This window comes from Lagopus muta, chromosome 29, assembly GCF_023343835.1.
Source record: "Lagopus muta isolate bLagMut1 chromosome 29, bLagMut1 primary, whole genome shotgun sequence".
In the NCBI taxonomy this organism is placed as follows: domain Eukaryota; kingdom Metazoa; phylum Chordata; class Aves; order Galliformes; family Phasianidae; genus Lagopus; species Lagopus muta.
Genome location: NC_064461.1, coordinates 1,773,179 through 1,795,703, shown reverse-complemented (window position 1 = coordinate 1,795,703; position 22,525 = coordinate 1,773,179). Strand labels below are relative to the sequence as shown.

Sequence of the window (22,525 nt, the reverse complement as noted above, 5' to 3'; positions counted from 1 at the left end):
AGAAACCGCCCCGCCCCGCCCCGCCTCGCTCCCCCCCGCCCCGTAGGTACGCAGTGGTACGGCCCGGCCGGGGGGCGGGGCTAAAGATTTGCTCCGCCCTCACCGCGTAGTATCGCCCCCTGCTGGTGGGCGGTTCGCACTGCAAGTCCGGGGATCACCGCCACTCCCACACCCTCCCTGCCCCCCATTCAGCCCGGAGCCCCCCACCATCCCCTTCCCCACCATCCAACATCCCCATTTCCCTCACAACACCCTCGACATCCCCCCCCCCCCCCCACCAGCCATTTTTCCCCCCCTCCCACCAGGCACAGCTCAGCCCAGCGGTGACTTTATTGCATCTACAGCAGTGCAGCAGCATCACACAGTGCATCAATCGGGGAGAGTGGGGGGGGAAGGAGGGAGGGGGGGGCCACACACGGCAGCCCTTGGACCCCCAAAACACAGCCCATGGCGGTGGTGGGAGGGGGTCAGCAGGGACCCCCCCTCATGGCTCTATCTGCCACCTCCGTGCTGCCTCCAGGATTTGCGGCCACGCTCCTTCCCAACAGAGCTGCAATAGAAAAGGGGGGTGAGGGGGGGGACGTGGAGGAGGGGGGTGTCCTGGAGGGGAGGGTGTCCTGGAGGAAGGGGGGGGGGTCCTAGAGGAGGAGGGGGGGGGTCCTGGAGGTGCGGGGGTCACTTCTCCTTCCCCCCACCCCACTCACCCAGCATAGTGCTGCAGCACGAACTCCTCGAAGCCGTCGGCCGCCTCCTCATCGCCGCGCTCGCGCCGCGCCACGTCCTCCAGCATCTCCTCCACCTCCTCCACGAAGTCCACGAAGCGCCGCCGGTCGTGAGCGAAAACCCCATCGGCCCCAAAGGCTCCGTCCAACCGCGCCGCCACCCCCCCTGAAATGCCCCCCCCAGCCCAGCCTCCCCATGAAGCCCTCCAGCAACTGCAGGAACTGCGACTTCTGCACGGGCTCCAGCGCAGCCCCCAGCGCCTCGCGGCCCTCTTTGTGAGCGCAGTCGGTCACCCCTGAGCAGCCCTGGGGGGCTCGGGAATGGCTGAGGGGGGGCAGTTCCTGGGGGCCACGGGACCACTTCCCCCCAGATTTGCCCTCTCTGTGCTCCCTGTGGGGCCGGGGCTCCTTGCCGTGATGCTCCTTGCCGTGATGCTCCTTGCCGTGATGCTCCTTGCCATGATGCTCCTTGCCGTGGTGCTCCTTGCCGTGGTGCTCCTTGCCGTGGTGCTCCTTGCCATGATGCTCCTTGCCGTGATGCTCCTTGCCGTGGGCTTTGCCCCGCTCGCGGTGGCCGTCCCTCTTGTGCCACCCCCCTCTCCTTCTTTTCTGCCTTGAACCCCTTTTTCCAATGCCCAGGGAACGCCTCAGCCCCCTCGGATCCCCCCAGCTCCCGGCTCAGGCGCTCCTCCAGCTCCATCAGCTCCTCTCTGAGCCCCTCCAGCCCCCCCGCACCCTGCGCTCGCTGCAGGGCAGCTGCCAGCTCGTGCTGCACCGACTCCAACAGCCCACGGTGCCGTGCCTCATGCTGGGCCCCCTCCTCATGCACTGCAGAACTGGGACCGTGAGGCTGCTCCTTGTGGGGCTGGGGGTCACTGGGACCCCCCCCGGGCCTGCAGGCGTTGCAACTCAGCGCGTGCAGCCCCCAGTGCCTCAGCCTCACGCTGCAGCGCTGCACGGAGCTCGGCGTTCTCCTTGGCCAAACTCTGCTGCTGCTTCCCAGCTGCTGCTGCTGCACCTTCGCTTTGTTGCAGCAGCGCCTGCAGCTCCTCCTTGTGGGTCTGGGGGAGAGGTGGGGGGGGTCAGGGAATGGCAAAGGGTGGTGGCCCTGGGGGGCACAGTGCTGCGCACCCACCTGCAGCTCAGCCTGCATCAGGCGGATGTCCTGGTTCTCCTTGGCCAGGCGGTCCAGCAGCACGCTCATGGACTGCATGCTGCGCATGTCCCCACCATCCAGGGGGGGCTTCTGTGGGGAATCCTGGGGGCAGAAGGGGTGGGATGCGGCCCTGGGGGTGCTGAGGATGCGGCAGCCCCTTTGCAGCCCCGCTCCTTACGCTGCCGTTGTCGGGCACAGCTTCCTGCTCCACGTCTGTTGCATCGTGGCTCATCACATCCGCAGGACCTGGGGAGGAACCACACGCTGACATCGAGCACGCGGCGCCCAGCCCTGCTCACAGCCCTCCCTGCTCACCATCTGCCGTGTCGTAGAAACCACCTGGAGAGGAGAGAAAGAGACAGCAATGGTGACCTCCACCTGCACACCCCACCCTGACCCCGGCACCACCCGACTCACCAGTGACGATCAGCAGAGCCACAGCCACCAACGCCAGCGCTCCCAGCAGCAGTTTGTTGGCACTGAGCCCCTCCTCGTTGCCTTCATCTTGCAGCACACGGCGTGGGATGGGGGCAGGAGGGGGGGTCCCAGCACGGGGCTGATGGACCTGCCGTCGCCTCAGCCCCTCCACGTCGTCATCACTGCTGGTGCAGCTCCCCTCCTCCAGCAGCGGCCCTGGGGAGGGATGAAGAGCTGTGAGGGGAGCCCACAGACTGGATCTGCTGCTCGGTGCCCACAGACTGAATCTGCTGCTCGGTGCCCACAGACTCGATCTGCTGACCTGCTGTGCAGCCCTCAGCACGCGCTCTGGGCTCAGCGTTGTGCTTTTCCTCCTCCCAGCTCCCCGCGGTGCTGAGCTCTGTAGGGCCGGATGGAGGGAGTTCTGTGCCGGCATCGGGATCCGAGCGTTCCTCTGCATCCTGGGAACACAAGGGTTGGGGTCGCGCATTCCCCACGCTGCCACCCCCCGCCCCCACCGTCCCCCCCTCGACTTACCCCGACCTCAGGATGCTGTTTTTCACCCAGGGACGCGGCTCCATCCTCAGTGCCGTCAGCTGCGGAGGGGCAGAGGCCGGAGGTGAGCAGAAGAACCCAGCCCGGTACCGGGGACCTCAGCACTGCCCCCTCCCCACGTGCCTGTGCCGGCATCCGGGTCGCCTTCCTCCTCCCCTTCCTCTTCGTTCTCGTCATCTTGGGAGGCTGAATCCCGCTCCGGCCCCACCGTGTCCACAGGCAGCCCCTGGGGATAACAGGCGGCCATTGGGACCCCCGACCCCCCCCCCCCTTTACCCCCCCCCCCGGCCCGACGCCCCTCACCTCAGTGCCCGTCAGCACCCAGCTGTTATCCGAGTCTCGGGAGTCCGATTTCTGCGCCATGGCTGCGGGTCCCCCCTGGGAAGAGACGGACGTGGATGGACAGATGGACACGGGGACGGACAGCCACATAAACAGATAAAACAGACACACGGACGGCCCGACCTCACCCCGTGCCCCCCTCTGGGTTGATTTGCCTGGCAAAACGAGTTGATGAACTCAGAGCAAAGGGCAACGGGTGACAGCGCCGCGATCCCCACACCGGCTGCGTCGGGACCCCCGGGATCCCCCCTTCCCCGGTAACAGCGGGTTCAGCCCAGGCCGCGCTTTTCCCCTCCCGCTCCGGTACCGGCAGCGAGTCGGGATCGGGCACGGGGCGATGGCGGTGCCCGCGGATTCTGCACATTCCCCGCACAGCTGTGGAGGCACCGCCTCCGCCCCGACCCTCCCCGCCCCCCCCCCGGAGCAGCGCGGACCCAGCGGCGCTCAGAGCCCCGGTACCGGGGGGAGAAAAATCCCCGTGGGGCGAAAGGGGGGGACGGGGCTGGATGCGGTCGGGAGCGCGCTACAGGAAGCGCTGAAGCGCGCCCCCAGCCCTGTTATCCCCCCCCCCCCCCCGTCCGGCCCGCCCCCTCGCCCCCCCCCCCCCGGTTACCACCGCGGTATTTTTAGCCTTGGTGATGCCGCCCGGCAGGTGCGCGGGGCCCCGCAGGAAGGAAGCGGCGGCACCGACACTCAGAGCAACGCACCGGGGGGCGAGGGGGGCACGGAGCCCCTCTTCCTTTCGGTACAGCACCTCCCCAAAACGGCCGAGGGGGGGGGGGGAAGGGGTCTGTGTGTGTATTGGGGGTGGGGGGGTTCCGGTGAGGGTCCGGCCCGAGCGCTGCTCGGTGAAATCTCGCGGCCATCGTCGGTGATGTTCCGGGAAGCGCTCCGGTGTCAATCCCGGGGCCGGGAAGGGACGGAACGCATCGGGCCGGAGCTCGGTGGGAAGCGGCCGGGATGGGAGAGACGAACGGGAAGCGGGGAAGCTCGGGGCGAAGCGGCACCGACGAGACGAAGAGGAATATAGAACGGAACGATGCTGGGGCGGGCGGTACCTGGAGGCGCTCCGAGGCGCAGCCGGACGCGGTCCCGCTCCGTAACTTTCTCCCGGTCCCGGTCACCGCCCTCGGGACGGGGAGCGCACGTGATGAGCGCAGCCAATGGCAGCGACGGCCCGAAGGGGCGGGCAACGGCAGAAGTGGGGCGGAGGGAGCGGAAGGCAGCGGACGGAGACACGGACAACGGCGGTTTGAGAGTTTTATAGCGACGATACAAAAGTTTCCATTACCGTTCTGCTAAAATCGGGGCGGGGGGGGGATGGGGGGGAGCGAAACCGCAGCGAGCTCAGGGAGGCGGAGACCGGATCTGAAAGGGGGGAAGGGGGGAACAGCGGGCCTGGGCGTCGCACAGAGCCCACCCCGGGGGCACGGGGAAGGCTGGGCCACCGTGGAGACCCCCACAGCCCCAGCCCGGTGCTGCACAGCCAGAGTCCACAGCGGTGGGGAGCATCACCAGGTGCCATCCTGCGCTCGCGGGTCCGACGGCTACAAAAGGGGGTTTGGTCCTAAAACAGCGCGGGGTTCTGTACAACGTGGGGGTCGGTGGGGCATCAGCCGTCGTTGGCAGCCACCAGCTGTCCCATGCCCTCGCGGACGTACACAGATTGGATCTCCTTGGTCTTCAGGCAGAAGTCACAGGCCCAGACGGCGGAGGCCTCGGTGGTGAGCAGCCCGTAGGCGTTCTCCGTCATCCCCGTGCACTCCCGGTGGAACCATTTCTGGCAGGAAGCCTCGCACAGGATGGCATCCTGGTCGTCGTTCACCTCGTTACGGCAAGCCCCACACGGGTACACCAGGCCGGGGGGGGGTTGGTGCCCCGAGCCGGCAGCTGCCTTGCTGGGGGGTGGGAGGCTGTTGGCTTCAGGAGTGCCTCCCCCACGGCCGGTGCTGGTGGGGGCAAAGCTGGGCTGCGCCCCGTTAACGGCAGCCGGGGAGCCCGAGTGCTGCTCTGGAGGGAAGGTGCTGGGTGGGGGGGTTCAGGTTTTTGCCCCCCTCCTCTCCGCCAGCGGGGAAGCCGGGGTCTGCCCCGGGGAAAGGGCTGGCGTTAGGGGGGAGGGGGGGGATGTTCTGGCCGGGGCGCTGCATGGGGGACTGTCCAAAGAGGTTGCTGGGCTGGCTGAAGCGCTGCGCCATGGCTGGCCCGCCAGGGGGGTTCAGGGCAGGGCCGGGGCCCATGTCCCCCCTGGGAGGCTGCCCCATGGTGGGGGACATCATGGGCCCAAAGCCCCCGACGGGCCCCTGCATGAGCTGCCCTGTGGGAGGGCTGAAGTTCTGTCCGAGGGGGGGCTGGTTGAAAGGCTGCCCGGGGAAGCTCATCCCCCCGGGCTGGACGTAGCCGGGGTTCTGGGGGGGCATGCCGAAAGCCGGACCCATCTGCCCGGGGGCGAAGGGGGGCGGCTGCCGCCGCATGGGCTGCGGGCCCCCTCCGTACCCGGGGGGGACCTGAGGCGCCATTCCCCCGCCCTGCATTCGGAAGCCGCCGAACGGTACGGGGCTGCCCAGGAAAGGAGCGGCCGCAGCCCCCACCTTGGGGGCCCCGAAGTCATCCTCGAAGGGGTTGGAGGCCACCAAATGATCCACCATAGGGGTGGGCGGCGGGGCGAACTCCGACAGGTGGGAGTATGCCGGGCCCTGCGGGGAAACGGCGCCGGTCAGGGCCGCGCTCCCGGTACCGCCCGCGGCGGGGGCGGCCCGGAGCCGGCGGTCCTCTCGCCCGCCCGTACCTGCGTGTTGGATTTCCGCCGCTTCTTCTCGGGGCTTTTCATCTGCAGACCTACGGGGAGATGCGGGGCCGAGTCAGGTCCGGGGCCTCCGCCGGCCCGGCCCGCCCGCTCCCGCCGCCCGCGCTCACCTGCCTTCCCCTGCTTCCGGCCGGGCCCGCCGACGGCGGCGCTGCCCGCGGGGTGCGGGGGCCCCGGCGGGGGCGGCGGGGCCGGGACGCCTCCCTCCAGCTTCTCTCCGTGCGGGGCCGCCATGGCCCTCACAGCCGGCGCGGCGCCATGGCCCCGCCGCGGCTCCTTCGCACGGCGCGCCGGAAGCGGAAGTTGCGCCGGGACCGGAAGTGTCTCCGAGACAGGAAGTTGCTCCGAGACCAATCGCTGCGCGAGGGGCGGGGCGTGGGGCGAACCACGTGCGCGGCGTGGGAGGAACCACGGGCAGCGCCCGCAGGAGCGGGGGGGAAAGGAAGGAAGGAAGGAAGCGCAGGAAGGGGCGCAGGGGATGGAAGGAGCGATGATGGCGGCTCGGAGAGGGGCGGAAGGAACCACGTGCGAAGCCCGAAGGGGTGCACGGCCGCCACCCAGCCTCAGCCCCAACACAGCAGCCGCAGCGTAAAGAAATACCAACTTTAATACGAACCGCCGGATCCTTTGGTTATAGCGGGGCCGGGGCAGGGCTGCGCTTTGGCTTCGGGGGGTCGAGGTGCATGCAGTGGGGCCCGGCCAGCTCCGGCAGAAAGAGAGGTGCCCGAGAAGGGGCTTGGCGGGACCCGGAGGGCACGCGGGAGCTGTCAGCCCTCGCCCCCTGCCCGGCTGCATTGCATATATGTGTGGGACCTGCGGGGTCAAGGCACAGTTACACATAAAGTGATCGGGTACATTCGGTGCGCGGCCGGCCGGGCCTTGTGCTTGGGGAGCAGAGCGCAGGGCCCAGCCCTGGGTGAGCCCCCAACCCCCCACCCCCACCCCCGGGGCTGGTGCTGCTCACCGGACGAAGCCCGGCCACCCCCAGTTCCAAGCAGGCTGGAGCAGGGCCCGGCCCCGGGCTCGTGCCCCAGCGGTGACACCGTATGGGGGCGGGATTTGGTACGAGCGGAGCAGCTGTGCGAAGGCTGGAGCTGGGAGGAGAGGAGGAGGGGGCTTTGGCACCACCAGCCCCCGGCCCCGCAGGCAGCTCACACCACGCTGCCCGAAGCCCAGGGCCGCCAGCTTCGTGTGGTGGGGGGAGGGTGAGGCCCATCCCCAAGGCAGTCCACGTTCAGCCCCGGCTGAGTCCAAGTGCTCCCCAGGGTGGGAAGCAGGGCTGGGGGGGAGCGCACCGAGGCCCCCAGGAGCTCACAGTCTCCTCTCCACCGGCTGCTGCAGGCACATCTCGCTGCCAGCTGAGATGATGGGCAGGTGATTGTCCATATGGTAGCTGATGAGGTGACTGACGCTCTCAAAACGGTGATCTTTTGTCCGGACCTGGAAGGATAGGGAACTCAGAAGGCTGCTGATATCCCCAGGAGTTCCCTCCATGCTCTGCCAGGCCTCTAAACCAGCCCAAAGGTGTCCCCAAGGTGGGGTAGCGATGGGGAGATGTGTGACCCCCAGGCTTTGGGGTTATGGGGACTCACCACTCCTTCGGGGTCAACGAGCAGCAGATGCTTGGGCTGCCCACCCTGCAGGCCGGTCAGCACGTACTGCCCGGGGGTGGTGGTGCTCTCCCTCACCAGGAAATCTCCGTTCACCTTCAGCAGTTTCTCAGCCTCCTTGCGGTTCATCTTCCTGTGGTACCAAGGCTCCCTCCTCAGCTGCTCCTCCATGGAAGCCACAACCTGGGCAGGCGGAACGCTCACGGGCGCCGACTGAGGGGCACGCAGGGCATCTTCGAATGGCTCTGCAGGAGAAGAGAGAGGAAGGGGGTCCATCACACAGCCCCACGCATCCAGGACGGACTGCACAGCCTGGGAACGACCACAGCTGCTGTCCCACTCACTCATGTCGAAGAGATCTCGCTGCGCGCTGCCGTTGGCTGTTGCAGGGCTGCCTGCAGCTGCTGCTTGGCGTGTCTTGTCCACGTTCTGCACGTTCACATAAGATGGGTCATCAAACAGATCCGTGCGGCCGGATGCTGCAGGTGGGTATTTCTCTCTTCCTGCTGCAAAGAGAGCCGTGGTCAGCAGTGCTCCGGCACCAGGGCTTGCTGCTGGAGCACTTTGGGACCAGGAAAGCACATGGGGACAGCCACATCCATCACATTACCTTGAGCGGGACCGTGCTGCTTCCGGGGGTCAAATTCCCCACCAGACGTCTGGCCAACAGGCTGCAGAGAGGCACACCATCAGCCCAATGCTGCACTCTCAGCCCTCCCCAAATCCCCAGGCTGAGCTGCCAGAGGTGCTGGACAGAAGCGTGGCGTGGATTCTGTGCAGCCCACAGCCCCGTTGGGGTCCTTGCATCTCCCCTGTATAGCAGAACCTCCCCAGCAGCTCCCTGCAGAGACGTGCTGAGCGTCTTACCAGCGTGGCCCCCAGGTGATTGGGGGTCTGCGCAGCCCCATCCCGCAGCCGCATGTCCACGACCCCACCGATAGGAGGCTCCTTGCCGGGGAAGTCGTTGTAGTACTGGTGATCTGGGGCAGGCTCCTCCTCTTCCTCATCCCAGGCTGAGCCATCAAACCCTGCCATCCTGGGGGGGGCGCAGCACAGCTGAACAGCTGACAGCAGCCAGGGCTGCGTCCCTTCCCAGCACTAAGAGACCTCGGGCACCCCCTGTCTCTCCCTTCCCTTACCTGTCATGAGGTGTCACCAGCTTTGGGGGGTTCTTCAGGTACTGCTTGAAGCGCAGCTCGAAGGCTTGCCCAATTGTGCTGATGACATCCTGGGCCAAGCCCTCAGGGCACTCCAGGATATGGCAGGCTGGGAAGGGAAGATGAGAGCAGGGAAGCTCAGAGTCAAATCCTGCACCCCTTGATCCCATCCTGTGCACCCCAGAGATTCCCTGCAGGGGCCCAAATCCCACTGTGCTGCACCAAATCTTCCCCAGAATGGAGCTCTTGCAATTCCAGCCTCACCTCTCTGGTTGACGGGGTCTTTGGCAACGTAGGCAACGTATTCAGCTGTGTCCTGTGGGAGAGGGTGGTGGTGAGCCAGGGCTGCTGGCGAGCACAGAGCCTGAGACTGTGGGGAGAAGGCAGGAGAGGCTCTGATCCCCAGCACAGCGTAGGATGTGCAGATGGGGAACCTCTGTACTCACCGGGTCGCCTCCAGAAGCGAAGGAGATGGACTGCATGTGATGGTTGGCAATGATCTGCAAGACAGAAGCACTGTTAGGTGCAGCTCCTCAGTGCCCAGCCTGGCACACTTGCCCTGGGACTGGCCCAGTGTGGGGATTACAAGCTCCAGGAGCCCTGGCTACGAGCCACAGGCAACCAGAAGAAGGGCTGAGACACCAGAAGAGCTACTGAGACCTGGCTCAAAACTAAGAGACCTCCAAGGCCGGGGAAGTCTCAAGGTCTCAAGGGACAGATCCCAAAAGGCATTCAGGGTTATTGCTCAGATCCCTTTGCCACCAGGAATGGGTGGGGTGGGACATTCTGGACCGGGAGAGGAGCACTCAGCAGGAAACACAGGCACCCACACATCCCCGAGGAGAATGGGAACAACCCCAGCAGGGCCTGGAGGGGATGCACAGATCCCTGCTCGTTTCAAGTCAGCAATGCAGCCCCCAGCAGCTCCCCGCTCTCACCTGCTTGCAGTCAGAGGCCATGAGGTTGAGGCTGCTGGTGGAGATGGTCAGGGTGATGGGCATGCCGGCGAACTTCAGGTTGCTTTTGCCCAGGATGGAGTTCAGAGAGCGGCCGCAGGGCTGGGGGAAAACGGCAGCGTTGAGCAACTCATCTCCACCACCACTCCAGCTGAACCACGGGGGCAATCAGAGCCCCTGAGCACTGCTGGTTGCATTGAGATTCAGCCTTAAAACGCTCCCACCAGCAGCTCCCCAGGCCCAGCCTCACCTTCCTCCTCCTCACTGCTCCCTTGGCACCGGGCACAGCTTCGCACACCAGGCCAATGGCCTCCCTGCAGGGAGCAAAGCAAGGTGTCAACCTGGGGGTCCCCCCGTTGTCCCCCTCCTGCACCAGCACAGGGACAAAGCTCTGCTATCAGTGCCACGATTATGGGGCGCTGCTGGGCAGAAGACACGGGGACCAATGCAGAAGGGACAGGGTTAAGCAAGAAACAAAAGGGAAGCCCTCAGGCAGTGCAGGCTGACTCCCAGACCCGGCAGGGACAGGGGAAGAAGAAGCTGTTAATATTTGATGCAGCTGCAGGAGTGCTTCCTGCCTGACCAAGCTCATTGACAGGCTCATCGATCTCCAGGCAGCTTCCTCCATGGCTGCACACAGCCTGCTTCCACCTCCGCACCCAGCCCAGCATCCCCAAGCCCCCAGCACAGCCCTGGGGCTCACCTGGTGACCTGAGTCCTGGTGTTGAAATCCAAAGCCCTCATGGACTGAAGGACTTCTACGCAGCCCATGTACTGTGGAGGAGAGCAGGGTCAGCACTGGGCTTGGCTCGGTTTTACTCCCCCACCTCCCCACGCAGCCCGCAAGCAAGGAGAGGACAGGTCCCCACCAAGCCCACACTGCGGTGTTCATCTCCACAAGCACACCAGGAGCCCCCCCCAGCCCCAAAACCCACTCCCACCCCTCAGAGATGCCCCAGCACTCACCCTGACGTGGTAGGAGACCCCAGGACCCATGACCTTGTCATCCGGGTGCAGCCAGCCACGCGTGGGCTTATTGACAAAGCTGCCGTGGCGGGTCCATTCATCACCACCCAGCTGGCCGCCTTCCACCCGCGTCCTCTTGGCACAGCTCAGCTTGTTCATATCCTGGGAACAGACAGTGACAGGTCCTGCTGAGTCTGGGCCGGTTGTTCCCCCCGGTGCCGGTGTGAGCGTCCCGGTGAGGACGGGTTGCCCCGAGCTCCCGGCATCTTTGAGGCTGCCAGCCGATGAGCCCCGTAGGCTGAGCAGGTTGGCGGGGTTCGAGAGCTTCAGGTTGGCCATTTTGGGGAAGAAAGAGCAGAGGGTGGTGGGGCTGTCCTCTGACTCGGATGAGAGCTCCCCGAGAGGCAGCATGGGGCTGAGGGAGGAGGACGACAGGGAGCCAGGCAGAGACCGCGTGCCTGCAAGGGATTCCACCGGGGACGCCGGGGTCCCCAAGGCTCCCACCGCCTCCTCCAGGGAGGAGACAGACTCGTTCCTCAGGTGGCTGTATTTGCTCTTCTGCAGGAGATCCATCGCGGAGAGAGAGAGGCGAGAAGGGCTGGCGCATGCCCACCCCTCACTGCGACCCCACGGAGCGTCTGAGCGCCTACAGCCTCCTGGAATCCTCCCCCAGGCTCCGATCGAGGCCGAGCTCCGTGCCCGGTGCCCAGCAGCCCCGCATGGCTCACGAGGAGAACGCGCAGCAGGGGCTGCCCAGCTCCACGCCGTCAAAAGCCGATCGATAGCAACCAGCGTCAGCAATCCGGGCGGATGGAGAGCAACCCCCGCTCCGGGTGCAGAGGGGAGGAAGCGAGGCTGTGGTTACAGCCCGGGGCCGCACGGAGCGGCCGGCGAGGGGGCTCAGCACGCAGCTGGGAGGTCCTCAAGCCTCACTGCCCCACGCCGCTCCTGAACCGGACCCACGACGAATCCCATTGTCTTCAGCAGGGGCTCAGCACAGCTCCCCGTGCCCCACAGACGAGGTCCCGAAGCGCTGCCCCTCCGCCCCTGCCGGCTCGCTCTGGCCCCTGCGCTCGCAAGCGGTTGCCAGCAGCTCAGAGGAAATCAAAAGCATGAATATTTAAAGCCCTGAGACAAGGCAGCCACAGAGCACATCCGAGCCCAGCCCAGCCCTGCTCAGAGCACGGTCCAGGAGCAAACAAGGTCCTTCTGTGGCGGCCGGCGCTACGCGAGCCACGTGCCGGCGGCGGGCAGCTGCCGTTGGCTCTCCGGGATCGCCGGGGGGAGCGGCGGCTGAAGCCGGGGGGAAACGCGATGCCAGCAAGCCTCGGGATGCAGGGACGTCCAGCTCGGCTCCAGGCTGGCAGAGGAGGAGGAAGACAGCCGGGAGGAGGATACAGGTGGGCGCAGCGAGGGAGAAGCCGGGCTCAGCGCGGGGCTGCGGCACGGAGCCGCCGATGGCTGCCGCTTCCCGCACGCCGGCTCCTCCCGGAGGAGAGAAGGGGCTGCCGCTGATCGGAAGGGCTGTGCTGACTCACAGGCGGAGGAGCCGGCTGTGCTCTGCTCTGCGGGGATGGGGAGGCAGCGCAGGAGGGGCTCGTAAGGAGGGGTGGGGACCCAGCGAGGATCTGGAGCAGAAAAATCAAGGTCACAGGTGGAGCCAGCGGGAGCTGGGGAAAAGCCAGAGCGTGCGGCTGGCGCCAGGGCAAATCTGCCCCATTTCCAGAGCTGGGCAAAAGCCCCGTTTTGTGGTGGGGGGGCACCGGGGCAAGTCTGCCCTCTGCCCCTTCTTCCCTACCTGACGCAAACCGGCACGCCAATGGGGGAGCTCAGAAATCCCCCTCCAGCCTCTCGGCGTTGGAATAAGACGGTCTTTAAAGCCCCTTCCAACCCAAGCTGTTTCATGATTCTCCTCTTCCCCCCCCCCCTTTCCCCCCCCCGGGGTCTCCGGGTCCCTCTGACCCACACCAGGCGCCCTCTGTATGGACCAGGGCACTCCTCCACCGAGCTGAAACCAGAGAAATCCAGCCCAAGGGAAGCGCTCACCCCGCTCAGCCCCAGCACAGGAGCGAAACCTGCCGTCCTGCTTCCCAACCGTCGGCACGCAGCCCCAGAGACAGGGAAACGGAGGCAGGGAACAGCCTGGAATAGCTGGGATCCCGCACGGTGCGGGGCTCTGATGCCAGCGGGTCCCACAGCCCGCCAGCCCCCACCTCGGTGCCGCATGAGCCGTCCCACCAAGCGCTCCGTCCCCCCCGGGGGCCCCGCGGCCGCTCAGTGCCATGACCTTCCCATGGCCTGCAGCAAGATGGCTCCGAAGAAAGGCAGGAAACCCGGGGCCGGGGAGCCAGGAAGCAGGGACCCGCCAGCCCTGCTCTGCTGGGCGGCGTCAGGGAGGCTCAAGGCAGCGGGGTTTGCCCCCAGGGACCCGACTGGCTTGCGGATGTGGGGCTGGGGGTCCCACCTGGCACAGTACCCACTGCAGAAAGGCTGCAGGCGTCTGCAAACAGGGGCTGGCTGCTGCTTGAGGAGAGCTGGAAAAGGGGCAAAGGGTCTTTTTGACCCAGCCCAGACAGGCAGCAGGGCAGGGAGCAGCAATTCCCGGCACACGCAGCGCCCCAAGCTGTGCCAGCTTCTCACAAATTTCCCTTTCTACCATACAGAAGAACTCTTGATTTTATCAGAACCTCCGGCATCGAGGCCGAGGCCAGACAGCGCACTCACATCCCCACCAGCATCGGCAGCTCATTGCTCCCAGACCCAACTGCCACAGCCCCAAAGCCCACCTCAGGAATCACAGCCTCCTGCCCAGGGGCCACAGAGCACCGAAGGCAAACCGAGACGTGCGCAGCCCCACGGAATCGAGTCCTGCAGCCCCCGAGCAGCACCCAGCAGCCTTTCCTCTCACCAGACCGGCTGGCAAAACGCTCCCAGCCCTGCAGCAGAGCAGCTCCTCACAACTGGAAGCCAGGGCTCGGCCAGACCCTGCTTATGTGCAGGACAGGGGGACACTGCGTGCTTCCAGGTGACCTCGTGCACAGCCCAGGGGATGAGGAGCAGAGTGGGGATGCAGCACAGCACATTAAAAGCTGTGCCCAGCGCTCTGCTTTGGAGGATCCTGCGTTTCCCCAGGCTCTGCTCGCAGCCCTGCCGTCCTCCCAGGAAACACAAAGCAGGAGCTGAGTCAGAGAGCTGGAACACACGAGCGGTTTGGCAAGAAGTCACGGCGAGGCGCACGCAGGCACAGGGGCTGCCACACGTACGCAGCTTGTCGGCACACGGAGGGCAGGAGACCCCCGAATCCCAACACGGGGAGATGGAGCCCTTGCCATGCCCTGTCCTCCTGCAGCACGGCGGGGAGAGCAAAGAGAAAGGCCGAGAGCCAGCCCACGAGCTGGATTTTGCCCTAAACACCACTACAACGTCACACGGCGTCTGTGTGCAACCTCTCTGAACTTCCCAGCAGCCTTGTTGGAATAGGGGAGGCCTGGAATTGAGGCTGGGCCCCGGTGGTGAAGGGGGAAGGGAGGCAGGATCCACCACCGAAGCCACCTAGCCCTTCCACCGAAGTCCCGAGCGCTGGCCGGCCTTACCACGTACTCCATCGCCGGCGGAGGGCAGGGAACAAACATTCAGCCCCTCTGGTCTGGCAGCCCGACCTGCGGTTCAGGGACAAACAGCGAGTTAGCCAGCCCTGCTGCAGGCAGAGCTGCTTCTCACTGACCGCAGGCAGACGGGGGGCAGAGAGAGACCCGGGGAAACCTCCCTCCAACGGCCCTGTCATAGGAAGGATGGTGCCGGGATGCTCTAGGAGCACGGGGACAAGATGGGGGGGATGAGGTTGGCTCTGCTCAGATCTTGCCTGCAGGCAAATGGTGTCGGCAGCCAACTGTTGGCAGTGCCCCCGAAGCAAAAGGACCTCGTTTACAGTCACTCTGTGACCTGAAATAGACAGAGCGTTTATGCTCTGTCCTGTAGCTGTCAGGACCCAAAAATAGAGGGCACAAAAGGAGAGGGAAGTGCTGAGACATGGAGGAGTGCCCCGCTCCTGCCCACACCGCCCCCCAGGCTGGCACCTACTGCAAAAGGACGCACAAAGTCCCCAGGGAGGAGCCAGGATGTGGCCATAGGAGCGTGTGAAACGGATCCTGGTGTTAGGAAGGAACGGTGGAAAGGGGCCACGGAAGGGCAGACGTGAGCAGAGCCAGGAGGGGCAGGAAGCTCTGGGAGAAGGGCAGCGGTGAAAGGAAAACACAGCGAGCAAAGCAGGAGCACAATGAGCGCCCCTGCCCTCCCCAGCCAGCCCTGCGCCGCTCCCACCCTCACCACGGAGCCGTTTGGGGCCGGGCCAGCCAAGCAGAACAGGACAACAAACACGATTTACTTCCTTGCAGCAATCATACGTTCTTATCTGGGGCCTGCAAAGCCAGCGCCGGAGCCCAGGCGGGCGCTAATGGGATTAGCCCGGGGGGCAGTGAGATAAGAGGGGCCGTTTGGCCGCCGCAGCCCCGTCCTGGGCAGGGCCAGGCAGGCAGCAATTGCAGATCACTTACTGCAGAGGAAGCGCAGAAATGACGAGGCCCTTTGGACTCTAGGGCCGAGGTTAGAGGCAGGGAAAGGAGAACAGCACTGTGCCAAAAGCCAGCAGGAGGAGAAAGGGCTGGGTTTGAACGGCGACGGTGTACGGCCATAAAACAGCCAGGCTGGAGAGGCACAGGGCAGCGCAGGGCCTCACGGTGAGGCTGCAGCGTCAGCAGGGCCACAACCTGACCTCAGCACGGCCTCCTCAGCACCCCTGACGCCCAAGGGTGCTGCTTTGGGCTCTCCCCATCCTCCAGAAGCCCGTGGCGTGGTTGCAGAGCTGCTCATTCCTCGATCTTTGTTGTGGCAGTGCCTCAGCTGAACCGTGCAGAGCTCCAGAGCGGGCAAAGCACTGAGAAATCTGCCCTTTGCACAGCTTTAATCCTACAGGAAGGAGCGGGGCCACGTTTCCTCAGCCCGTGAGGGACACCCAGTGACCTGGAGATCTGGGAACGGCCCAGGCCGGATGGACACACGGACACAGCAATGCTGCTGTGTGAGGACAATGGTCTGGAATGGGGCACTTCCACCTCAGCCAGCTCTGTCCCGGTTACCTGTCCCTTCTGTCCCTTCACGGGAGGTTGCACACGAGCACGGCCGGTGCTCTGCTCCAATCGGGGTCGGTCCGTCCCCATTCTGAGCTCCCCGGTTGCTGCCAGCCCCGGGAACTGGCAACGGTGACACACCGACAGACGGACCTCACACACACCCCCACCATGGCACCGGGAGCTCCGGGAGCTCCGAGCAGCACGGAGGCGATCAGCGATTCCCCCACAACCACCGGCAGCGCCCGGCCCCGGTAGCACCGGGAAAGGGCCGCCCGACGCCACTGCTTCCCCGCTCGGTGTCTCCCATCACCCCACCGTGCGTGGGGACGAGCGGGTCGGGTTCAGCCCAGCAGCCCCGGAAGCTCCGCAGCAGCTCAAAGCCCGGCCCGCCCCGCCGAGCCCGGGGCCTACGGAACCACCGGCAGCCCCTCAAGGCCCGGGCCGCTCCCGCAGGCCGTGCAGGCCGCACCGCAGCACCGCATGAGGCCCAACCCGTCCTAGGACGACCCGCACGCTCACCGGGGCACCATGGGTCTACGCGCCGGTCTCCTCCGGTCCCGGCGGCCGCAGCGCCCCGCACCGAGCGCCCTCCCCCCGCCACGCCGCCACTCACTTCCGGCCCACGCCCCTCCACCGCGGCCTCACCGCGCCCCCGTCACGTGACGCGCGAACCGGCGGGCCACCGGAAGGCGGCGCCCGAGCCTGAGCGGAAGGGGCGTATCCGCTCGACCGTCGACCAATCAGCTTCCGAATCGCTCGTCCCGCCTTTGCGGAGCGGACCAATGAGCGCGCGGGGCGGCGGTGTTTGAAAGCACCGTTGGGGGGAGGGGGGCGGGGGGGAAAAACCAACGGCCGCCGGGAGCTGAGGAGAGGGGCGCGGCGGGGGCTGCCGGGAAAGGGGCGGACCGCGGGCAGCATGGCGCACAAGCAGATCTACTACTCCGACAAGTATGACGACGAAGAGTTCGAATACCGGTGAGGAGAAGCGGGGGAGGAGCGGTAACCGTTGTCTGATGGGGGGGGAGGAGGATAACGGCTGTTTGTTGGGGAGGGGGGTCCCCGGTAATGGCGTCCTTCCGGCAACAGGAAACGGAGGGGGGGGTTGTTAGTATGGAAGGGTCGGCTGGGATGGGGGAATGGGGGGGACGGGCTGTACCGGGTTTGGGCCTGAGGGGGTTGGGGGGGGGTGCACCAGGTTTGGGCCTGAGGGGAGGAGGGGGGGAGTAGCGGGAGGGGAATGAGGGGGGGAGGCACCGGGTTTGGATCTGGGGGGGTGGGGAGTACCGGGTCCGGGCCTAAGAGGGGAGTGGGGTGGAAGTGGGGGGAGGCAAAGGGTCTGAGCCTGAGGGGGAAAGGGGAGGAACAACGATCTGGGAATGGGAGGGGGATCTGAGCCTAAGAGGGTGGGCGGGGGGGAGGGGGGTGCACCGGGAGAGTGCCCCCGGCTGAGCAGCCCCCGGCCGCAGGCATGTGATGCTGCCCAAAGACATCGCCAAGCTGGTGCCCAAAACCCACCTGATGTCCGAATCGGAGTGGCGGAACCTGGGTGTGCAGCAGAGCCAGGGCTGGGTGCACTACATGATCCACGAGCCAGGTGAGTCCCGTATGGCTGCCCTACGGGATGCGAGCTCCCATCCTACAGCCCAGCCTGACGCTGTGCTACGTCCCCACAGAGCCACACATCCTCCTCTTCCGACGGCCGCTGCCCAAGAAGCCAGAGAAGTGAGCGTTCCCTGGGCTGGCTGCAGCCTTCATCTGCCTGGGCTACAAAGCACCTTCATCATCACCATCATCCTCCTTCTTCTCCTCCTCTCTCGCACCCTCTGTTCCTGGGAGCTTTCCCGGTTGGGGCAGAGCCACTGGGTCCCTAAGATGCTCATGAACTCAGTGCCATCTGGGCACCTGCAGCAGCTCAGCTCCGGGCACCGCGCTGTGGGGACGGGGTTCTCAAAAGCTTCAATAAAAGGATATTTGGGAACTGCTGTGTGCTGCTGTTCTGCCTTTGGGGGGGGAGGGAGGGAGGTGGGAGGCAGGAAGAGCTCCCGGTGCTCAGGAACAGCCCTCCCTCCCCCGGGTGGTTCTGGTGTAGCTGTGACCGGAGAGAAGGTGTTGGAAGGGTTCATAGGGCGGGAGGGCTCCGGGATAACGGGGCGGGGAAGGGGGGAGGGGAAGCGCACGTGTGCCGGGCGAGTCCATGGCGCTATGGGGGAAGGGGGAGCGGTAGGACCGCCCCCAGCAGTGGCTCTGTCCGCTCTCAACCAATCAGAGCTCGCAGAGCCTCGTGACGTACGTTCCTCCCGACCAATAGGAGCGCGGGGAGGTGGCGGCGTGGCGGAACCGGTTCGGTTCGGCGGGGTTCATGCGGGTGGCGCTGCGGGTTGTGGGGGCTCTGCTCGGTACCGCGCGGCGGAACGTGGCCTGCAGAGCCATGGCCGGGCACAGCTCCGCCTCCACCGCCGGGATCATCATTATCGGGGATGAGATCCTCAAGGTGAGAGTGGGGCCTACGGCTGGGGGCTGTGCCGGGCCTGGAGTCGGGCTGGGCCGGGCCTGGAGTCGGGCTGGGCCTGAGAGCTGCGCTCAGGGACTGCGGCCGGGGGTTTGGGTCTGGGATTTGGCCTGGGGTTTGGGCCTGGGGTCGGGCCGGATGTTTGGGCCTGGTTTTCTCGCCTGGGGGTCTGGCCTGGGAGTCAGGATTGGGCTTCAGGCCTGGGGTTCCGGTGTGGGGTCAGGCCTGCAGCCTGGCCTGGGGCTTGGATCTGTGGCTCTGTCCTGGACTCTGCCCTGGTGTTTGTCCTGGAGTTCAGGCCTGAGGTCGGCCCTGGGGTCTGACCTGGAGTTTGGGCCTGGGCTCGTGCCTCAGTCAGGCCTGGTCTCACCACAGCTGCCCTTCCCCTTAGGGCCACACTCAGGACACGAACTCCTTCTTCATGTGCCGGCGGCTGCGTGCGCTGGGTGTGCGCGTGGCCCGCGTCTCCGTGGTGCCCGACGAGGTGGACGCCATCGCTGCTGAAGTGGCCGCCTTCGCCTCCTGCTTCACCTTCGTGCTGACCTCGGGGGGCATCGGCCCCACGCACGACGACGTCACCTTCGAGGCCGTGGCCAAAGCTTTTGGGGAGAAGGTGGCTCCGCACCCGGAGCTGGTGGCCCTGGTGCATAAGTTCTTCGGCAAGACGGACATGCAGTGCCCTGAGATGAAGCTGGCTCGCATCCCTGAGTCCTCACGCCTCAACTATGGCACGGACCGACTCACAGGCAGTGCCTTCAAGTATCCTCTGGTCAGCGTCCGTAACGTCTACATCTTCCCAGGCATCCCAGCACTGATGGAACGTGCCCTGGATGGCCTCAGCCATCTTTTCCGCAGTGAGCAGACCTGCTTCCACTCCCGTGCCATCTACGTGGCAGCTGATGAGGTGCAGATTGCTCCCGTGCTGGATCAGGCCAACGCCAGCTTTCAGGACCGCGTGAGTTTGGGTTCCTACCCGGACTGGGCCAACAATTATTACCGTGTGAAGCTGACGCTGGACTCGGAGTCGGAGCAGCACCTGGAGGAGGCACACGGCTTCCTGATGGAGAAGCTGCCGCCTGGCGTGGTGGTGCCGTTGGTGACTGACTGCGTCTCGAGGGCTTCCACTGATGTCTATGCCCTGGCTGAGTCAGGTACAGCAGCTGCAGCTGGGGTCCTTGTGCTGCTCCTGCAGACGCAGAGGGGCCGAGGCAGTGGCAAGAGCAGCCCGGGTGTGGAATTTGCATCGAGTTCTCTTTGGGGTTGGCACTCGTCCCCTTGCTGGGTAGGGGGATGGTTGTGCTTTAGGGACACGTGAGCTCTTGGCTTCAGGACGCAGTGCCAGCAGCAGCTCTGGGCTGTGCCTGGAGAGGAGATGAGCCCGCAGGGTGAGGCACTGCAGGAAGGAGCTGGGCCTTGGGGCTGAGCCGTGGCAGCATGGCCTTGGGCAGGCACCAGCACCAGCAGGCATCGACTGTCCCCTCCCAGCAGGCTTGGCTCTGGGACAGAAGGTGGCAGCAGCACTGAGGACTATTGAGGAGGCTTTGGAGCGGTACAGCCTAGCGCAGCTCTGCGTGGGTTTCAACGGGGGCAAGGACTGCACAGCCCTGCTGCACCTGGTCCACGCTGCCGTGGAGAGGTACTGCGGGGCGCTGGGGTTCCTCAGGGCTGCTCGGGGCTCTCTGCCCTGCTCTGCCTGCTTTGCCTCGCGTCTCTGATGGCTGCCTGTGGTGGCTCTCTCTCCCCAGGCGCTACCCGGAGAGGCAGGAGAAGCTGAAGGTGCTCTACATCCGCATCGTGTCTCCCTTCCCTGAAATGGAGCAGTTCATCCAGGCCACCGTGCGGAGGTACGGGGGGCGCTGAGGGCCAGCTGGGCGCAAGCGACACGGCCCGCCCCGATGCCAGCTGCCTGTCCTGCCCTCCAGGTACAAGATCCAGCTGTGCACGGTGGAGGGCTCCATCCGGGACGCCCTGCTCACCCTGAAGGAGCAGCAGCCGCAGCTGGAGGCCGTCCTGATGGGCACGCGGCGCACCGACCCCTACTCGTGCACCCTGACCCCCATGTGCATGACGGACCCCGACTGGCCCCAGTACATGCGGGTGAACCCACTGCTGGTATGCTGCTGCCATCTGGGATGGGGACGGGGCTGTTCCTGCTTGTTTGGGAGTGAGTTTGGAGTGAATCCTCATCCTCGGGGGCTTCTCTGCCCAGTTCTCCTCTCCTTAGGGCCTTGTTGCCCAGCTGTGGCCCTGCAGTGGGGACACCCACTGCTGCTGCCGGTGGTTGGGGCTCATTCCTGCCCAGCCGTGGCTTTTGCCGTGCTCAGGGAGGGATGGATGCGCTCTGGGCAGAGGGCAGTGGATGCTGGCTGGGCTCCACACGTGCCGAGCTGGAGCCGAGTGCCTTCCCTGAGACGAGGGGCAGCCACTGCATCCACCTCTGCAGCGATCCCTGCCCAACTCTGCCCACAGGACTGGACATACAGGGACATCTGGGAGTTCCTGCGCAAGCTCTTTGTCCCCTACTGCATCCTCTACGACAAGGGGTGAGTGTGGGGAGCAGGCAGAGGAGGGGCAGAGCACGGGGCGATGCCTTCCAGCCCTCCCACAGCCGCGCTGTCCCCTCACAGCTACACCTCCCTGGGGAGCATGGCCAACACAATGAAGAACCCAGCGCTGCTCTACACCGACGCCAGCGGCCGAGAGAGCTACAGACCCGCCTACGAGCTGGAAAACGAGGAGGATGAGCGCACGTCGCGCCGCTGAGAGCTCGGGGAGCCGCGCTGAGACCGATGGCGTCCACAGGTGTCATCCCCGCTGCTGGGGACAGCACTAAATAAAGCCGCTGCGCTCAGCGTCTCGCCCGAGCTCGGCTGCGCCGCTCCTTTGGTGCTCTGCGGGGCTCTGGCAGGAGGAACGAGAGCGGCCGAGTCCGAACAAAAGCGACCCCAGGCGGTGCCTCCCCCCCGCCCCCCCTTCCCCACGTGCGCGTCATTGTGGCGGCTTTTGAAGCGCAGAGAATGGAGCAATTTCCAGCGCTCGCCCGGGGCTCCGCGTGGCCGCGCCGATCCCTCCCCGCTCAGATCCCGTTGCCATGCGTCTCCTACGAACCGCGACAGCCCGGCCGCCGGGCACCGTGAAGCGGATGGCACAAGCCGTGGCGCTGCCGGCACCCGGCGAAGCGTCCCTGGGGCTGCGGCTCGGCCGCTGGGTGCTGCGGGTGCTGCGGGAGTGCGTTTACCTCCTGCTGTGCAGCTGGTGCATCCGGGAGCTGCTGGAATAGGGCACGGCTCCTTCCCCACGGTGGGACCGCCGGGATGCTGGTGAGTGGTGGGGATCCGGTCACGGTGGTCCCGGGTGGCGGTGAGGGGTGCGGGGTTCCGGCTGCGGTGTTCAAGAAGTCGACAGGGTGAGGGGGAGAGATTTGGATGTGGTGGTGATGGAAGGGGGAAGGGTGCAGCTGCGATGCTGTGGGGGTGTGTGGGAGCCGGTCTGTGGGGGGTGATGTGGGGGTCCCAGCGGCGGTGCGTAGTGAAGGAGGGGTCCCTGGCTGTGGTGCCCCTGGGACTGCTCACCCTTCCTGTGCTTCTCTCCCCTCCCCAGGACTCTGTTGCCCCTCGATGGCTCTGCGCTGCCCGGTTTGGACCCGATGGACCCCCAGCACCAGGACCCGGCCCACCCTGAGCCCCCCCGGCACCACGACCCCAATAAACCTGAGCAGTGTGTGAGCGGCTGCGTGTGTCGAGGACTCAGCGTCCCCCCACCCTGCCCACGTGCACCCCCAGAACTTCGACCTGCTGCGTCTCTGCCCTGCCGTACCCAGACCCACCCTCCATCCCTCCCCCCCCCCCCCCCCCGGGGGTCCCCGGCCCCATTGTTGACCGCGGAGCGGTGCTGGGAGCCGCGGCCCTGCTTCCCCCTCCCCTGGGTTATCTCTGCTGTGACTCAGTCCCTTGTTTAGAGACTTCCAAGCCGTTTCCTGCCCCAACCCCACGCGCCCGCCCGGCACCACCGCCGCCGGGAAGCGGCCAGAGCAAAACATACCCCCAGAATCCGGTTTGCAGCCCAACTCACGGAACAACGGGGCACCGCGACCCTCGGGGTCGATGGCGGGGGTCTCCGTGTGCCCAAATCGCTCCGTGCCGGCCCCGCTGTGGGGCTGCGGGCTCCATCCCTGCAGGGAAGCCCCGTCCGTGGCGCACGCCT

The 22,525-nt window shown here is 66.0% G+C and overlaps 5 protein-coding genes across 13 annotated transcripts; 2 read left to right on the top strand and 3 right to left on the bottom strand.

The window, feature by feature from the left end:
* Positions 1 to 312: 312 nt before the first annotated feature.
* Positions 313 to 3,571, bottom strand: PBXIP1 (PBX homeobox interacting protein 1). Its single transcript, XM_048929030.1, is given in 14 exon segments — positions 313 to 550; positions 705 to 889; positions 891 to 1,316; positions 1,318 to 1,608; positions 1,610 to 1,783; positions 1,858 to 1,980; positions 2,057 to 2,124; positions 2,194 to 2,217; positions 2,296 to 2,511; positions 2,618 to 2,756; positions 2,833 to 2,891; positions 2,974 to 3,076; positions 3,154 to 3,228; positions 3,413 to 3,571. Coding segments are annotated over 14 exon segments (2,085 nt in total). The 5' UTR covers positions 3,557 to 3,571; the 3' UTR covers positions 313 to 492.
* A 684-nt stretch (positions 3,572 to 4,255) lies between these two features.
* PYGO2 (pygopus family PHD finger 2) lies at positions 4,256 to 6,835 on the bottom strand. Its single transcript, XM_048929026.1, is given in 4 exon segments — positions 4,256 to 5,219; positions 5,221 to 5,885; positions 5,978 to 6,027; positions 6,106 to 6,835. Coding segments are annotated over 4 exon segments (1,860 nt in total). The 3' UTR covers positions 4,256 to 4,804.
* On the bottom strand, positions 6,585 to 22,473 carry SHC1 (SHC adaptor protein 1). Of its 8 annotated transcripts, none has more exons than XM_048929024.1 (14): positions 22,364 to 22,473; positions 21,561 to 21,703; positions 10,685 to 10,846; positions 10,422 to 10,492; positions 9,969 to 10,032; positions 9,701 to 9,820; positions 9,209 to 9,262; positions 9,027 to 9,078; positions 8,745 to 8,871; positions 8,473 to 8,641; positions 8,216 to 8,276; positions 7,950 to 8,111; positions 7,588 to 7,850; positions 6,585 to 7,435 (listed from the first exon to the last, which is right to left on the bottom strand). In XM_048929024.1, exons 3-14 carry the CDS (start codon positions 10,841 to 10,843, stop codon positions 7,307 to 7,309), a joined length of 1,431 nt encoding a protein of 476 aa, XP_048784981.1. In that variant the 5' UTR covers positions 10,844 to 10,846; positions 21,561 to 21,703; positions 22,364 to 22,473; the 3' UTR covers positions 6,585 to 7,306. The 8 variants fall into 8 exon arrangements, with proteins under 8 accessions (XP_048784981.1, XP_048784978.1, XP_048784982.1 ...); XM_048929021.1 differs by lacking the exons at positions 21,561 to 21,703; positions 22,364 to 22,473 and adding exons at positions 14,278 to 14,343; positions 16,333 to 16,429; XM_048929025.1 differs by lacking the exons at positions 21,561 to 21,703; positions 22,364 to 22,473 and adding an exon at positions 16,427 to 16,501.
* Positions 16,651 to 17,791, top strand: CKS1B (CDC28 protein kinase regulatory subunit 1B). Its single transcript, XM_048929029.1, has 3 exons — positions 16,651 to 16,788; positions 17,280 to 17,407; positions 17,487 to 17,791. Exons 1-3 carry the CDS (start codon positions 16,730 to 16,732, stop codon positions 17,537 to 17,539), a joined length of 240 nt encoding a protein of 79 aa, XP_048784986.1. The 5' UTR covers positions 16,651 to 16,729; the 3' UTR covers positions 17,540 to 17,791.
* Positions 17,883 to 22,076, top strand: FLAD1 (flavin adenine dinucleotide synthetase 1). Of its 2 annotated transcripts, XM_048929017.1 has the most exons (8): positions 17,883 to 18,304; positions 18,714 to 19,473; positions 19,811 to 19,958; positions 20,068 to 20,166; positions 20,245 to 20,434; positions 20,792 to 20,865; positions 20,950 to 21,642; positions 21,923 to 22,072. In XM_048929017.1, exons 1-7 carry the CDS (start codon positions 18,173 to 18,175, stop codon positions 21,083 to 21,085), a joined length of 1,539 nt encoding a protein of 512 aa, XP_048784974.1. In that variant the 5' UTR covers positions 17,883 to 18,172; the 3' UTR covers positions 21,086 to 21,642; positions 21,923 to 22,072. The 2 variants fall into 2 exon arrangements, with proteins under 2 accessions (XP_048784974.1, XP_048784973.1); XM_048929016.1 differs by having other exon boundaries at positions 20,245 to 20,865; positions 21,923 to 22,076.
* Positions 22,474 to 22,525: the final 52 nt, after the last annotated feature.

Coding starts and splice junctions, on each gene's coding strand:
- SHC1 (XM_048929018.1), bottom strand. CDS start 11,257: ATGGATCTCCTGCAGAAGAGCAAATACAGCCACCTGAGGAACGAGTCT. Junction 10,493..10,684: donor GGGTCTCCTACCACGTCAGG/GTGAGTGCTGGG, acceptor TCTCCTCCACAG/TACATGGGCTGCGTAGAAGT. Junction 8,112..8,215: donor GCAGCACGGTCCCGCTCAAG/GTAATGTGATGG, acceptor CTCTCTTTGCAG/CAGGAAGAGAGAAATACCCA.
- CKS1B (XM_048929029.1), top strand. CDS start 16,730: ATGGCGCACAAGCAGATCTACTACTCCGACAAGTATGACGACGAAGAG. Junction 16,789..17,279: donor GACGAAGAGTTCGAATACCG/GTGAGGAGAAGC, acceptor CCCCGGCCGCAG/GCATGTGATGCTGCCCAAAG. Junction 17,408..17,486: donor CTACATGATCCACGAGCCAG/GTGAGTCCCGTA, acceptor ACGTCCCCACAG/AGCCACACATCCTCCTCTTC.
- FLAD1 (XM_048929016.1), top strand. CDS start 18,173: ATGCGGGTGGCGCTGCGGGTTGTGGGGGCTCTGCTCGGTACCGCGCGG. Junction 18,305..18,713: donor TCGGGGATGAGATCCTCAAG/GTGAGAGTGGGG, acceptor CCTTCCCCTTAG/GGCCACACTCAGGACACGAA. Junction 19,959..20,067: donor GTCCACGCTGCCGTGGAGAG/GTACTGCGGGGC, acceptor CTCTCTCCCCAG/GCGCTACCCGGAGAGGCAGG.